The sequence below is a fragment of the Columba livia genome, chromosome 15 (assembly GCF_036013475.1).
Source record: "Columba livia isolate bColLiv1 breed racing homer chromosome 15, bColLiv1.pat.W.v2, whole genome shotgun sequence".
Lineage (NCBI taxonomy): Eukaryota > Metazoa > Chordata > Aves > Columbiformes > Columbidae > Columba > Columba livia.
This window is the reverse complement of record NC_088616.1, coordinates 14,266,162-14,279,483: the sequence shown is the minus strand read 5'-3', so window position 1 is coordinate 14,279,483 and position 13,322 is coordinate 14,266,162. Positions and strand designations below refer to the sequence as shown.

Here is a 13,322-nt window from a genome sequence, read left to right as displayed (position 1 = left end):
TGGACAGATTATCAGCAGGTGGTATTGTTTTAAATTCCCTCTTTGTGTTCATGGCAAGTCCAACTGACACAGTATTTCAAACGGCAGCAGCCCACCTAAAAGCCTTCCCAGTATTTCTCCTCTTTATTATGTTGACTTCTGGCAATCTCAGAAGAACTTGGCTTAGGTACAGAAATTCTATTAGTTTTGTGGGTGAGTGTTTTTCTGCTGGCGGTGGACAGAAATCAAGAGGCTGCATCAATGTTATTATACCTATCAACTAATGTGTCAGTCTTCTGGATACAGCTGCTTCTCAGCATTTCTTCTCAGAGCTTCCAAGCTTTTAGTTGTCTTTGTGTTTCTATACGTTTCTGGGGACATCAGGAAGACCAGAAAGGAGCCACTAGAAGTTTGTGGGTAGTTTTCTGCTTATGTTTAAGACAACACAACCCAGCTGTGATCCATCTTTTCAGCAGGGGCTTGTTTTTTTGTGGGCTGAGGGGGGATTAACATGGCTGAGTCAGTAAGAGTGATGGTGGGTTAGGGAAGGACTCAGAAGACACGGCAAAGGCAGAGTTAGCATTGTGCCTTTGATGGAGGGGACACATCATAGAATGGCAGAATCATAGAATAGTTTGGGTTGAAGGGCCCTCCCCAGCTCCCCCAGTGCCCCCCTGCCATGGGCAGGGACATCTTCACCAGCTCAGGTTGCTCAGAGCCCCGTCCAGCCTGGCCTGGGATATCTCCAGGGATGGTTCATCCACCTCCTCTCTGGACAACCTGGGGCAGTGTCTCACCACCCTCATTGTAAAAACATGAGGTTTAAAACCATTACTCCTTGTCCTATTGTAACAGGCCCCGCTAAAAGAGTCTGCCCACTGTCTTTCTTATATCACAACAGCTAGAGGAGTTCACACCTCCAGTTGCTGCCTCTGCTGAGTGATCTGTAACAACCTACCTCTGCTCAGGATGCGGAGACTTTTCTTCTGGATGTCCACATCATCCCCCAGCTTCCCAGGCGCTTTTTACATCAGACTATGGAGCTGCAGCATAATGTTTGCAGATGGAGGCTGGTCCGAAGTGTGACAACGTGTTTCTTGATAAGAATGGAGGAAACCAGGGTTTGGCAATCTTCTGGTCTGCAAGTCAAGTTGGTTGTGTCCGCAGCCAAGGACCAGCTTTCCTGAGCTGTTGCTGCCATACTCTGCCATGTGGCCACGTCTGCGCTCATCAGAGGGACTTTATTGGAGCCCCTTACAAAACCAGGCAGGGCAGTGCTGGCAGGAGGTTCCCTGCAGCGGTGCCAGAGCTCTGGAGCTGCACTCTGCACCCACCGGCTGTGAAATGATCCAAATCTGGGCATATCCCAGGCAAAAACCACCTGTTTGGGAAAGTCTTTGGAGAGAGCTGAGTGTTGGCTTCCCAAGGCTGGCAGCTGGTGCAAAGGAGCGTTTTTTCCTAGGAGACAGACTTGCTGAATTCCTTCTCGAATCATTATTAAATGCTGGTAAGGTTTTGTTGTAATATTAATTACGTGTCAAGGCACCTGAAGCTTTGCATTCTTAAAGCAGTCAAACAGTACATAATTCTGAAAGAGCCAAAGCATGGGTAGTAGTGGAAGGGAGATTTTGCAGAGCTGCTTTGCTCAGACTTTTGGAAAACTCTGAGAAAAATTTCTCAGACCTGTCCATCACCCTCTGTGCTGGAAAATGGGCACGAAATAGTATCGAAGAAGCTATCTAAGCAAAGAAATGGGATGATGGATGCGGTGCCCTTTTCAAACGATGGTTCACAAGGCATTTGAGGATTGTTCTTCAGAGGCCATTAAAAAAGAGCTTTAGAGGAGGAGAGACTAGTTGTGTGGCAGGCAGGATCAAGAAGGATGTGTGTTTGCTGTGTGGTGGCATAGATCAGAACGATACCAACCTTTTGAAACTAATTGCAGCAACAGTTACGAGCTGCGCTTACCCATCTCTCTCTCGTATGTCTTAGGCAGCTACTCCTTTGATATTTAATTGCCTTTAGAATCGGCTATGCAGATTATCAGGGGAGGAAGAAAAAAGGAATAAAAACTTTTGCATGCTCAAACCAGAGGTTTTGAGAGAAGGCATGAGATATGGAAATGACTGGGTAAATGTTTGTGTGCTATGTGGGATGTGGCTGTTACTGGTGGGAACGTCAGTGGGAACAGAAGGAAAATATGCGCTTAGATACCGTGGCCAAGGCTTTGCCGTGGTCTCTGTGCTCGGAGGAGACGTACGAGCCCTCTGTGATTCCTCCAGCTGTATCACAGCAGCAGCGCTTCAGAGGAGGGGCAGATGCTCAAAGCTTATCTGGTTATATTTCAATAGAGCTCCCGCTTGATATTGATATGAGCTTTGAAGCCATCCAGCCACCATGCATAAATGTTTCAGGGGTAAGATCCGCTCTGAACACGGGGCTGTGCCTGAGCCATCTCAAGAAAACAAACCCTCCTGCCTGGCAGTTCTTCTTTCCCAGATTTTGCATTCTTCTTCTTCTGTCGCCATTGGTCGTGCACCTTGTTGTACCACCAACAATCAGCTGGAGCATACAGATAGAGCTGTTTGCCCAAAAAAATCCCTGTGATTTCGCTTAATTCCCTTTCAGTGATAGAACTAAGTTTCAATACTTAACGAGGCTTGCAAGCCAAATCCAGAGAACTATGCAGGTGGCCTGATGTGACCACCTCAAACAGCAGCACGTCTGGTGAACAGGAGCGTGTTTGGAAGACGTTATTTCTATCCTCGCATCAGAAGAGAGGTTCTCAGTTGTAATTGCAATCTTTTTGATTCTGTGATGGAAAGCTGTTGGTTTCCCTGTGATGTCTGTACACTTCCCTGCACCTTGTGTCAAAACAGGAATTCCCAGCTCCCGCCGCAGCGTTCTGCAGTGAATTAGAAGGGATTTCTCTGCGTCTGTTATCACCAGTGTTTGTCGGGTGACTCTCTCTGTAGCAGCCAAGCCTCGCTAAACCAGGACATGGTGCTTTCCTACAGTCTTACACTTGGACTACAAACCATCCTACCCTAAAATTACAGCTTTTGTCAGCTGTCAGCATTAAACTTGTCTCTGCTTTCTTTTTAAGTAGAACAGGCTAAATCATAGCATGCTAATGGCTAATCTATTTGTTTTTCCTGATGCTCCAGGCCACTGACTCGGATTACGAAGACGAGTTGCCAAAGCACTCCTTTGTGAACCATTACATGAGCGACCCCACGTACTACAACTCATGGAAGCGGCAGCAGAAAGGGGTGAAGCACCCGGCATCCTACAGATACGAGGAGTGTGCCGCCAGCGAGGCAGAACCCTATTTCCAGACTGTCATCACGACACAGAGCTCAGGAGGGGTGTACACCCCGACGGGACAGCCCGCGCCCGGCTCCCGGACTCCAGTGACAGGGTTCTCCTCCTTCGTCTGAGACGGGGCTGGGGGACGGAGCCGAATCGCCGGCGGCACTCGGAGGGACCCGTCGCAGTGACTGTGTGTGCGTGGCCGGTGCGATGAACTGTGGGTAACTTCTCTATCAGGGTAGGCAAGGATGGCAACACAAATGAGGCTGGGGTTTGGTTTGGTTGGGGTTTTTTTGTTTCTTTGTTCAGTTTTGTTTTGTTTTCTTTTTCTGAAGACAATCAACTCTAAAATATGGAGCTGAACTAGCTGAACCTTTGTTAAAAAAAAAAAAAAAACAAAAAAAGGAATTCTGAAAAGTGATGATTTTAACCACTTGTGAATAGTAGGGGTTTTTTAACTGCTTTTTGTAACACTGCTTCAGGAAGCAGCTCCCATGCCCTTCTCTTCCCTCTTTCTTTCTCTCCCTTCCTCCTGTCCCCCCATTCCCAAACAGGGAGGTGAATTCCCTAGATGCAATGAGTGACTTTGTGATGTGATTTGAAGAGAAAACATAAAACCTCCCAGGCTCCTTTTTCTTCCTTTTTCTCTGCTCTGTTTGCTTGTTTTTAATTTTTCCCTGTCATCAAGGTCAAGCAGGAAAACACAGAAAAGGGACAAATTTTCACGTGAAAAGCAGACACCTCCTCTCTCCTCATTGCTGCTCCCCAGATCAGGAGCGCTGGCTGAACAACTTAGGCTCAGACGTGTCACTGTGCCTGCTCTAGGCTCACTACTGGTGTATCTATACGGAATTACTGACCTGCTTTTCTTTCTTGTACAAATGGGACCTGCTGCATTCTTTAAATATTCCAACTCCAGGGCCTTTAGAAGAAGAGATGGCTCAAAAGAGCACGGTAGGCGGCAGTGGGTGAAGCAAGTGGGAAGAATTCAGATGCAAGGTCACTTTATTTTTGGTGTGGCTCTATTCCTCCCTTGTGGACCGCATGTGCCATTTGAATTAGTCATTTCTTTAAAAGTCAAAGGACGCAACCCAGCAAGCCAGAGGAATCTTTCAATTAAGATTGCAGTGGCAAGCTAGAGAGTCTACTAATTGACGAGGTTTTTGATCATCAAAGTTATCTTGCCATGTCAATAGGAGTTGAGCATCGTTCCTCGCCCAGACTCTGCAGTGCTGCTTATTGGTCTGTAAAAAGTACACGGTCGCTGGGTTTCTTTGATTTTATTTTTTAGTACAAAGCCACGTCACACAGACTGGGTGAGTTTTGGTGTCCACAGGTGCCTTTTATTGATTCTTCAGCTTCATATCTGGGAGAAGCAACAAAGTGTCTCCAGATAAAGCTAACCAGGTTTTTCAAGCATTGGGGTCATGAATTACCTTGTGCAGGTTTACAGGCTTTGTGCACTGGAAGCTCTGTCCTTTGGAAAGAAGAGAGGAGATTTTCAGTTTATTTTTCATCCTTTTGTATAGCTCCCTTTTTGTTTTCTTCTTTCCTATCCTTTTCCTGAGTCTGTCATGTTTAGCAGCAATTTGTTTACTCGCGAGGAAGTTGTCAGGGGTTTAAAGAATCCGAGTCCAGCCCTTGGACCTATGAATGGTCCTGGATCACCAGACTTTTTACCACAAGAGTTGGAAAGGCGAATTTGGAAGTAGGCAAGTTCTTGCCACTCTGGCATTTGGCATTTCCCCCTGGGTAGATGCAGGTTAGCCAGGTGTCCTGCTGCTTGCTAACATCTCATCAGGGCACATGTGGGCACTGTTACTATTGCAGATTGTCCCTGTCCTCTCTGGAGGGATGTGGGACATCCATGGCGCTGGGTGATGGTGTCTTCAAGGCAGGTTGTTGAAACCCAGTGTTGATTACGGTGGCTGCCTGTTCCTACTCGTGGGGGCTGGTTGGAAGTAGCCTGGTGGCACCTCACCTGAAGAGGGTGAGGTCCAAGGGCAAGCTCAGCCTTGCTGTCACCTTTCAGTGCCTCTTGGACAGGGCACACGACCTCGGAACTGCTTTTGCTCTTCGGCACGGCCTCTGAGCGCTGCTGCTCTTGGTGCATACGGATTCTGGATGGCTTTGGCGCTGGATTGCTGTTCCTCTCCAAAGGCTCCAGAATGAAAAACAAATAAAATCAAAACCAAATACTCCAGTGGGTGTGCTTAAGGGCTTTTGAGTTTGGGATAATGACCCACAGCTCATTAGATGGCAAGGGAAATGCAGAGACGCGGGCTTGAGCCAAAACCCTGTGAGCCATCCCCGTCTCTGCACCTGGGTAGGATGTGTGTGGGATGGAGAAGGGGCTCCAAAGAGGATGACGTGGAGTTTACTAAAAAACAAACAAAAACCCCACTGCCTTCTGTGCACTTTGACTGTTCTCTTAAGCCATATGGACTTTGCTTTAATCACTGAACTGACAAAAATTTGTTTGCAGTCTGAGGGGTTTTTTTGTTTCTTAAACAAGATCATCTACGTGACTTTCTGATCTGTTTTCTTTCTCCTTTGTTATTTCCTGCATCAGATTACATATTTTTAAACACCTTGTTTTATATACACGTGACATAGCAATGCAAATGCTGTTGGAATCTTAATGGCGCTTATCCAACGTGAGAGGTAGTGCTATAGGAGGAGCCTTTAAAGGGCCGCCAAGGATTTAGGGACATAAACCAGTAGAAAGTAGAACGAACACCAAAGAGTTTGCTCCAAAGGAAAGCATAGTATGAGTAGCTCTGTATCTCCTGAATAATGCCAGATCTGAATTGGTGTAAGGTGCAGTTACTCCCTGGGGCTGACCTGATATCACATTGAGCAAAAAAAGCAAGGAAACCATAGGGAATGAGGGAAATGGGCTCTGTGGCCACTGCTCCACTGAAGGACAACACGGGGAGCAGCACAATCCGTACAAAGCAGGGAGAAGAGACTATTCCTTTTTTTCTCAGAGCCATCTGCAACTAAAAAGCCTGAGCTTGCTGGGGACCTGCTGGGTTGGCTGCGTGGCCCTTTTCTTCTGGCTGCTGCTGAAATAAAAGCTCAGGTGTGATTCCTTTAGGACCTGTTGTTCTGAACAAAGGCATTTCTGTTCCATTGTAGTCCACACTGTTGTTGCTCTGGGTTTAGTTTTGTTCAGGTGTTGGCTTTGCTTACACGTTGTTTTATTTTACTTAGGCAATTGCAGAGCATGGAAACTCAGTCTTGCTCATCACTAAGATGAGCACAGAACGTGTGTTCTGCTGCCCAGGATCCTGTAGAACTATATGCGTGATGCCTGTGCCGCCTTGTTACCATGCTGGACTTGTAAAATATAATTAACGGGTAGGTTTTATTTACCTCAGATATCAGGTAAATTGTTCTATCTGGAAGGAAACACTCCATCAGTTAGCAAGGAAGCTCTCTTTCAAGCTGTAATCTTTGGGAATCACAGCCTTGAAATATGACTTTTAAACATTAGTTGTCATGTTACCCATCAAATCCACTTCTGTTTCCATCTTCCTGTTTAGAAAAATGAAGGCTTATATTTAAAATGCCTTCTTAGAGTATTTTTCTGTAGTTTCTGTACTTATTTATTTGCATTCCCATGTTTCTCCAGTCTCTTGGTGGTTGTTACTAAAAAATAAAAACAACTTCATGAAATGACCAAGGGAGACATTTCAGGGAATGCTTTAATAGCTCATTTTTCATGCAATAGCCATGGAGACATCCTATTTCCTGCAGGAGAAAAAAGGGCCCAAGCCTTTACCCTGCTCCCAGGGCTAAGATGCCACCAGCCATCACCACCAGCAATGCTCCCAGCTCTCCCAACAGCACCGAGCACCAGGTTGTTCCTATCACAAACCACGTGAGGGATGGAGCATTTTAGCCCCCAAAAGTCTGTATCACATATTGGGTGCCCCCCACTGTAACCCACACCCTTGGGTGGAATATTCCTGGGGTGTATTAGAAGGGGGTTGGTTAGTAGGTCGAGAGAGGTTCTCCTGCCCCTCTACTCTGCCCTGGGGAGACCACACCTGGAATCTTGTGTCCAGTTGTGGCCCCTCAGTTCCAGCAGGACACGGAACTGCTGGAGAGAGTCCAGCGCAGCCACCAAGATGCTGAAGGGAGTGGAGCATCTCCCGTGTGAGGAAAGGCTGAGGGAGCTGGGGCTCTGGAGCTGGACAAGAGGAGACTGGGGGGGGACTCATTCATGTTTACAGATATATAAAGGGTGAGTGTCAGGAGGATGGAGCCAGGCTCTTCTCGGTGACAACCAGTGACAGGACAAGGGGTAATGGGTTCAAACTGGAATGGAAGAGGTTCCACTTAAATTTGAGAAGAAGCTTCTTCCCGGTGAGGGTGGCAGAGCCTGGCCCAGGCTGCCCAGGGGGGTTGTGGAGTCTCCTTCTGTGCAGACATTCCGACCCGCCTGGACACCTTCCTGTGTAACCTCATCTGGGTGTTCCTGCTCCATGGGGGGATTGCACTGGATGAGCTTGCCAGGTCCTTCCAACCCCTGACATTCTGGGGTTCTGTGATTTTCCGTTCCCATCTCTTAATGCTCTGATGTTGGTGCACAACCAGTGCTGCTGGGTGAGAGCGGCAGCGGTGAGAAGGGACAAGAGAGGGCACTGTTTTCCTTTCAACGGTGATAATCTCTTTCGCCCCTTCTTGGGGAGGGCAACAAGAAGCCACAGCACAGAGAGCAAAGGGTTTCATCATCATTTACTAAAGGAATCACACTGCGGCCAGTGATCCCGCTTGTGGAAGCAGTTGGCCTTACTGAAGAAAAAAGCAAACAAAACACAAACACAAAACACACAACCCAGAGAAAAAGAAACTAATCCTTTACCCAGAAGGATTTTTTTTTCCTCTTCATTTTGAATGTTAGAGCCAGGGATGCTCTGCAGATGGGCCAAGATCTCATTTTTCCTGCTTATACCCAGGTCTCTGCCAGAAGCTGCTGTAGCAATTGTTTAGAATAAATATCCAAGTCTGTCTTGACATGCGGATACATCTATTATCCTTGTCATTGCTCCCCTCAAGAAATCCATTGGGTCATACAAAGATTATCCAGTCTGCTCTCCAAAAAGGGAGGAGAGATGGCTGTTTATTCATAGCGAGCACTAGTGTCTTCTCCCACTTGCTGTTTGCAGACTAAACAGGGGAATTTATTTCAGAAAAATCCTTTTATAAAAAGAATTTATTAGGAAACTTAACAAAACAAAACAAAAAAAACATTAAAAACAGCACAAAGCACACACTCCACCCAAAAAAAATAACCTCTGGCAGGGCCATTAGAAATCTTGAAGTCCTAGAAACCTGAGACTTTTAAGACTGAATATGATCCCCAAACCCCCTGTCTTTAGTGATCTGCTTTATCAATAGCAGCCAAAAGGGCACATGCAATGAGGGGTTATATTTGGAGAGGAGAAGCCATCATGGAATAGTCACTAGATGGGCAAGTCATACTGCAAACAGCTTCATTCAACCTGGAGTTCCTGCTAGTTCAATCACATTTATTAGGTTGGTTTTGTGGGGTTTTTCCAGTGTATGTGGAGTCCATACATCGTCGTGGCGTTACTAGAGGTTAAATGGGAGAGGTATAGAATCCTAGTATCTCTTAGGTTGGAAAAGACCCTTAAGGTCATCGAGCCCAACCATAAATGGTCAAACCATAAGTTGCTGTGGTGTTTACACAAAGCCACATGCACGACAATGTGGTTGTACAGTGTCCATTGAAACCTCCTCGTGGACAACCACCCTTGAACTAGGAGCACACTCACCCCAAGACTGAACATTTTGGGCTGGGCATGGGCCTTAAATGGCTCTACCTGATAAGTCAGGTCTTCAGTTCTTTGTATTTCTGTGTTCTGTTTCTTCTCCCCCACGTCTCCACCCCCAGCCGTCCCAGATAGAAGTTTGTTGCACTTTGTGAAGGGATAAATTTGCCGCTTCCGATGATAGAGAGCCACAACAGATAAGCACACACGTGACACATGGGACAGGTGAGATATGTTTGAACAAGGGGTGAAATACTGTTGCTACTTGAGATCCAGGCTCTGACTCAGAATTTTATCTTCTCAAAATTGCCACCTGCCTATTTTTAGACAGCCCTGGAGCCTCAGGGCTTGGCAGGAAATTAATTATTTTTATGCTGTTTGATCACTGTGCACTTTCTTGGACCTTGACTCGCTGGATATAGAGGCTGGAATGAGATTACAGAGCTTTATCTTGAAGTTTTTCCCATTTATGTCCAGTTCTCCAGACCTGGGAATGAATCCTTTCTGCTAATGTGCTGTGGGGGTGTTCTGCAGGTGGGACACCTGGGAGGTGCCACCTGTGCTCCCCCCTTGATGTCATTAAGCTCCTGGGCAGTGCTGGGATCGGTGGGAGCTCTTGGGTAGCAAAGAGACATGGTATTATGGTGAGTTTGTAGCTGGTCACTTTGCCACTCTTCGGATGGAGTCCATCCTCTGATTTGGTATCTGCTGTCAGTTTAGGGGTAGGACCACCTTACACAGCTGTGTTTGAGTTCCCCTTTGGTGTACTACAGTTATCGGATCGTTGCTTTTACTTCCGTGTCTCCTTGGGGATTTGCCCTGGATTTTTTTTCCACACCTCTTGTTAGCCTCACCTTCACCACTCCACTATTTTATATGAGAAAGTTACTTCTTCTTTTGCAAACTTGCTTCTAATTAAAAGAACCCTTTTTGAAATGTGTGTGTCCCTGGTACGTTTATTCTGGGGGAGGGCTCTTCTGTTATTTTTGGCTTGAAGAAGTTTCTGGATGTGTTGCCAGCGTGCTCACGAGTTAACAGCTCAGGACAGTGAAAACGGGCTGGAATTCCTCACTGTTAGTTCTGGACTGTAAAATCTTATAACCCGCGCTGCTTTCCAGCTTAACTGACAGTCTCAAATAGTTTCCACCCAAAATTTGATCAGCCTGAAATGTTTTGTTATTTTGCGGGGATAAACTTCCTCCAGATCCTTAGTTTGAGGGTGTCAAAACACATTTGGAAATGTAAACCCGTGGGGCTGCTGTTTTGTACACCATCGTCCCCTCACTAATAATATTCTCCTCCCTGCAGCGTTAATTGATTCCCAGACATGTGTGGATGTTGACCAGATCCCAACTGGTGGGATCTGATACTCCAGGGTGGTTGTTGGGGCTTTTCACCACGTGAGCATCCGGCCTGGAGAAGGAAACTAAACACAGTCAGGTCAGCTACAGCTTTGGTGGGAGAAATAAGGGTGAGAAATCAATGTTTTCCATGTTGGAGGGGGAAAGTCAAGCTGCTAACTCATATTTTCCTGCTCCTGAAAGGGGTGTTATAAATAATGCAGTGTTGTATAAATACAGACAGCCCTCTGTGGCTGGTAGCTTGTAATAACCCAGAGGTACCAATGTGTCCATTTTGAAGATGAAAATCCTCATGCTGTAGCGTTTTGTGAATGAGACATTATTCTGCAAAATTGCTGTAAGATGCAGAAGTGCTTTTTTGAGGTCATTTGGCTCCGGAGTGTGTCATCCTCCTGCTTCTAGCCCTTACTCTTCTCAGGACACATTTCCTCAGCGCATATTTTTGTGGTTAAGAGTGGAGCATGGACATAAACACGGGAGTGGATGGGAAATCTGCCATGGCATTTGTAGTCCAAACAATACCAGAGAAAACAGATTGGCTTCCCGCCCTGCCCTGAACAGCACAAGCAATGGTTTGACTGAATCGAGTAATCTGGGCTTTCATTACTGACCCTTTTCCTGCTATTTGTCTCATTTATTTTCTCCTCTTTCCCCTGCCTTTTTGCTCCAGGGTTATTTCTTTTTCTCCTCGCTCCTTTTATTTTCTTTGATTTTTTTAAGCTTGCCTCTTGTTTTTATTTTTTTCTTCTCCTCGTGCCTTGCCAATTATTTTCATTTCAAACCTGAGTTTCCCACAAAATCAAAAGGAACTTTATCTGAACACACGTTTTTTTTATTGGGTTTTTGTTCACTTCCACTGTGCCCCAAGAACCGGAGTCCTTGTGCTTTGTTGTCTTGTTTCCTTGGATATGCAGGGCACGTCCCTCTAAGCCAGGGAAACGTGGCTGCTGACTTCCCACGCCGGTAGAGACCTTCATTAGGTAGGCAATTGGCATGTTCATCCCTGTTTGTTAACGAGTTGGGCTGATGCTGAGTCAGATGAGTCTGACGTGGGAAGTCATTCTGCAAAGTTTTACAAGGCAGATTTCTCAGCAGAGCTGGAAGCTGTGACGAGGGAAATCACTTGCGCAATCAGACAATCTGCACCTCTATCTGGAGAAACGAACAAAATACAAACTATTTTTAGTGCCTGACGGTGACAATAATGTGTCAGAGGAGGAAGTGACCGGAGAACACAGCGTCGTTCAAAGCTACCTCCCTGCATTATGCAACTTCTAGGTGGTTTATTGCACTGTTCATAGGATCTGGTTGGGACATGCACCCTAGCAAAGCCGTGAGCTTGTTGTTTTTCACCCTGGTCCTTGATAATCTGTGTTCATACAAGTGCTTGAACTCCGTGCACTAAACAAATGGTGCCGATAAGGCTGAAAGGCAGGCCTGGCTAAAAAAAAGCGTGTGCAATATAACCTGGGGCCTTGTGCCAAGGGTGATAAAGTGCCTTATGAACGCAGGTGACCCCACTGCAGCCCTGTCAAATTGGAAAGGATTAATATCCCTGTGTTAGGAGGAGGAAGCTGAGGCACAGGCCAGCTTTGGGACCAAGACACGGTTTGTGTGACCGGTGTCAAAGTGCCCGAGTGGCCTCGACTGCAAATATCCTCAGCACAGGGTGAAGAAAACACATTTTTCTTACAAAACAGCAGGATGAGTTATTTTTGGGCCTCAATAAATTCTCTATTTTCCGGCACTATCATTCATACCCTACCAGGGGAACATGACTGACCTAATTAGAGCCTAATTCCAACAGTACAAGGCTGAACTTGTAAATACAAACTTTAAAAAAAAAAATTGGGGGTTATTTTTTATATATGTACAAGTGCATCTGATTGGTATAAACACCCTAGAAATGGGGAGCAGGGGAGGAACAGGGCAGTTGGAGTCAACGGAGAAGCTGAAATATGGAATATTTGGGATGAAGCAGGGCAAATTTCCAGATTTATTTATGAGACTGGGACTTAATCTGCTGGGAGACTGTATCCTTTGGGATTAAGCTTCACACAGACTGATGGAAATGAGGACATATTTTATCCCCTACCATGGAAAGGACTGGCAGAGGAAGGGTTCAGCATCTCAGTCCTGCATCCAGCAAAAACCATCCAGGTGATCGATAAAGACACTTTCATCGATCCATAGCTGTCTCTGCACCACAGAAGAAATTAAAGAGGTGAGAAAAATATGCCCGTTTTTCACAAAACCCATTTTATGAAGCAAGCAGGGGTTGATCCAACCAGCCAAATGCTTGGCTTTTGTTGCTATGGAAAATCCTCCTGGTGAGGTTGAGTGAGAAGCCTCCAGCTGTACCTGCTGGGTTTCTGGGGAGAGACTGTGCCCAGACACGCTCCTGGGGATGGCTGGTGTCCAGCACCCGCTGCTGAATGAGTCACCGGCCAAACAGCTTCATCTCTGCCCTTAGTCCACGCACAGGATGTGCCCAGAAAAATCAGCTACAGCCCAGGCACTGGAGGCAGAAGCGATGGGCCAAACTCTTCCCAAGCGATGCTGCTCTGAGCACCGGCTCTGGCCCAGCAGAAAACCTGGCTTTAAAATGGATTTACACCCACTGGGCTGTTTTTACCATGTGTCCTCATGAGATAGGATGGGTTTACAAGCAAAGGGATTGTGGTAGAAAGGGCTGTATGTCCAGTGTTTAAAGCTGGTGTCTTCAGGGCCATGTCATGGTTTTTTGGTGGTGGTGGTTGTTGTTTTCTGGCTTGATTTCTGATTTGTAAGTGGCTCGGCAGAAATCGAGGTCATCGCAAACGCAGCAATGCCACTTCACTTTCTGGAAAGCGCTGGCTGCTTCGTC

General features: G+C 46.3%; 1 protein-coding gene across 11 annotated transcripts in view; it reads left to right on the top strand.

Moving 5' to 3' along the window:
- SDK1 (sidekick cell adhesion molecule 1) overlaps positions 1-10,031 on the top strand; it is a 375,516-nt gene extending 365,485 nt beyond the window's left edge. For all 11 annotated transcript variants that reach the window (XM_065031442.1, XM_065031436.1, XM_065031444.1 and 8 more), the window contains one exon: positions 3,147-10,031. In XM_065031442.1, the coding sequence (XP_064887514.1) occupies positions 3,147-3,419 (273 nt within the window). In that variant the 3' untranslated portion in view covers positions 3,420-10,031. The remainder of the gene's footprint in view (positions 1-3,146) is intronic.
- The last annotated feature ends 3,291 nt before the right edge of the window (positions 10,032-13,322 follow it).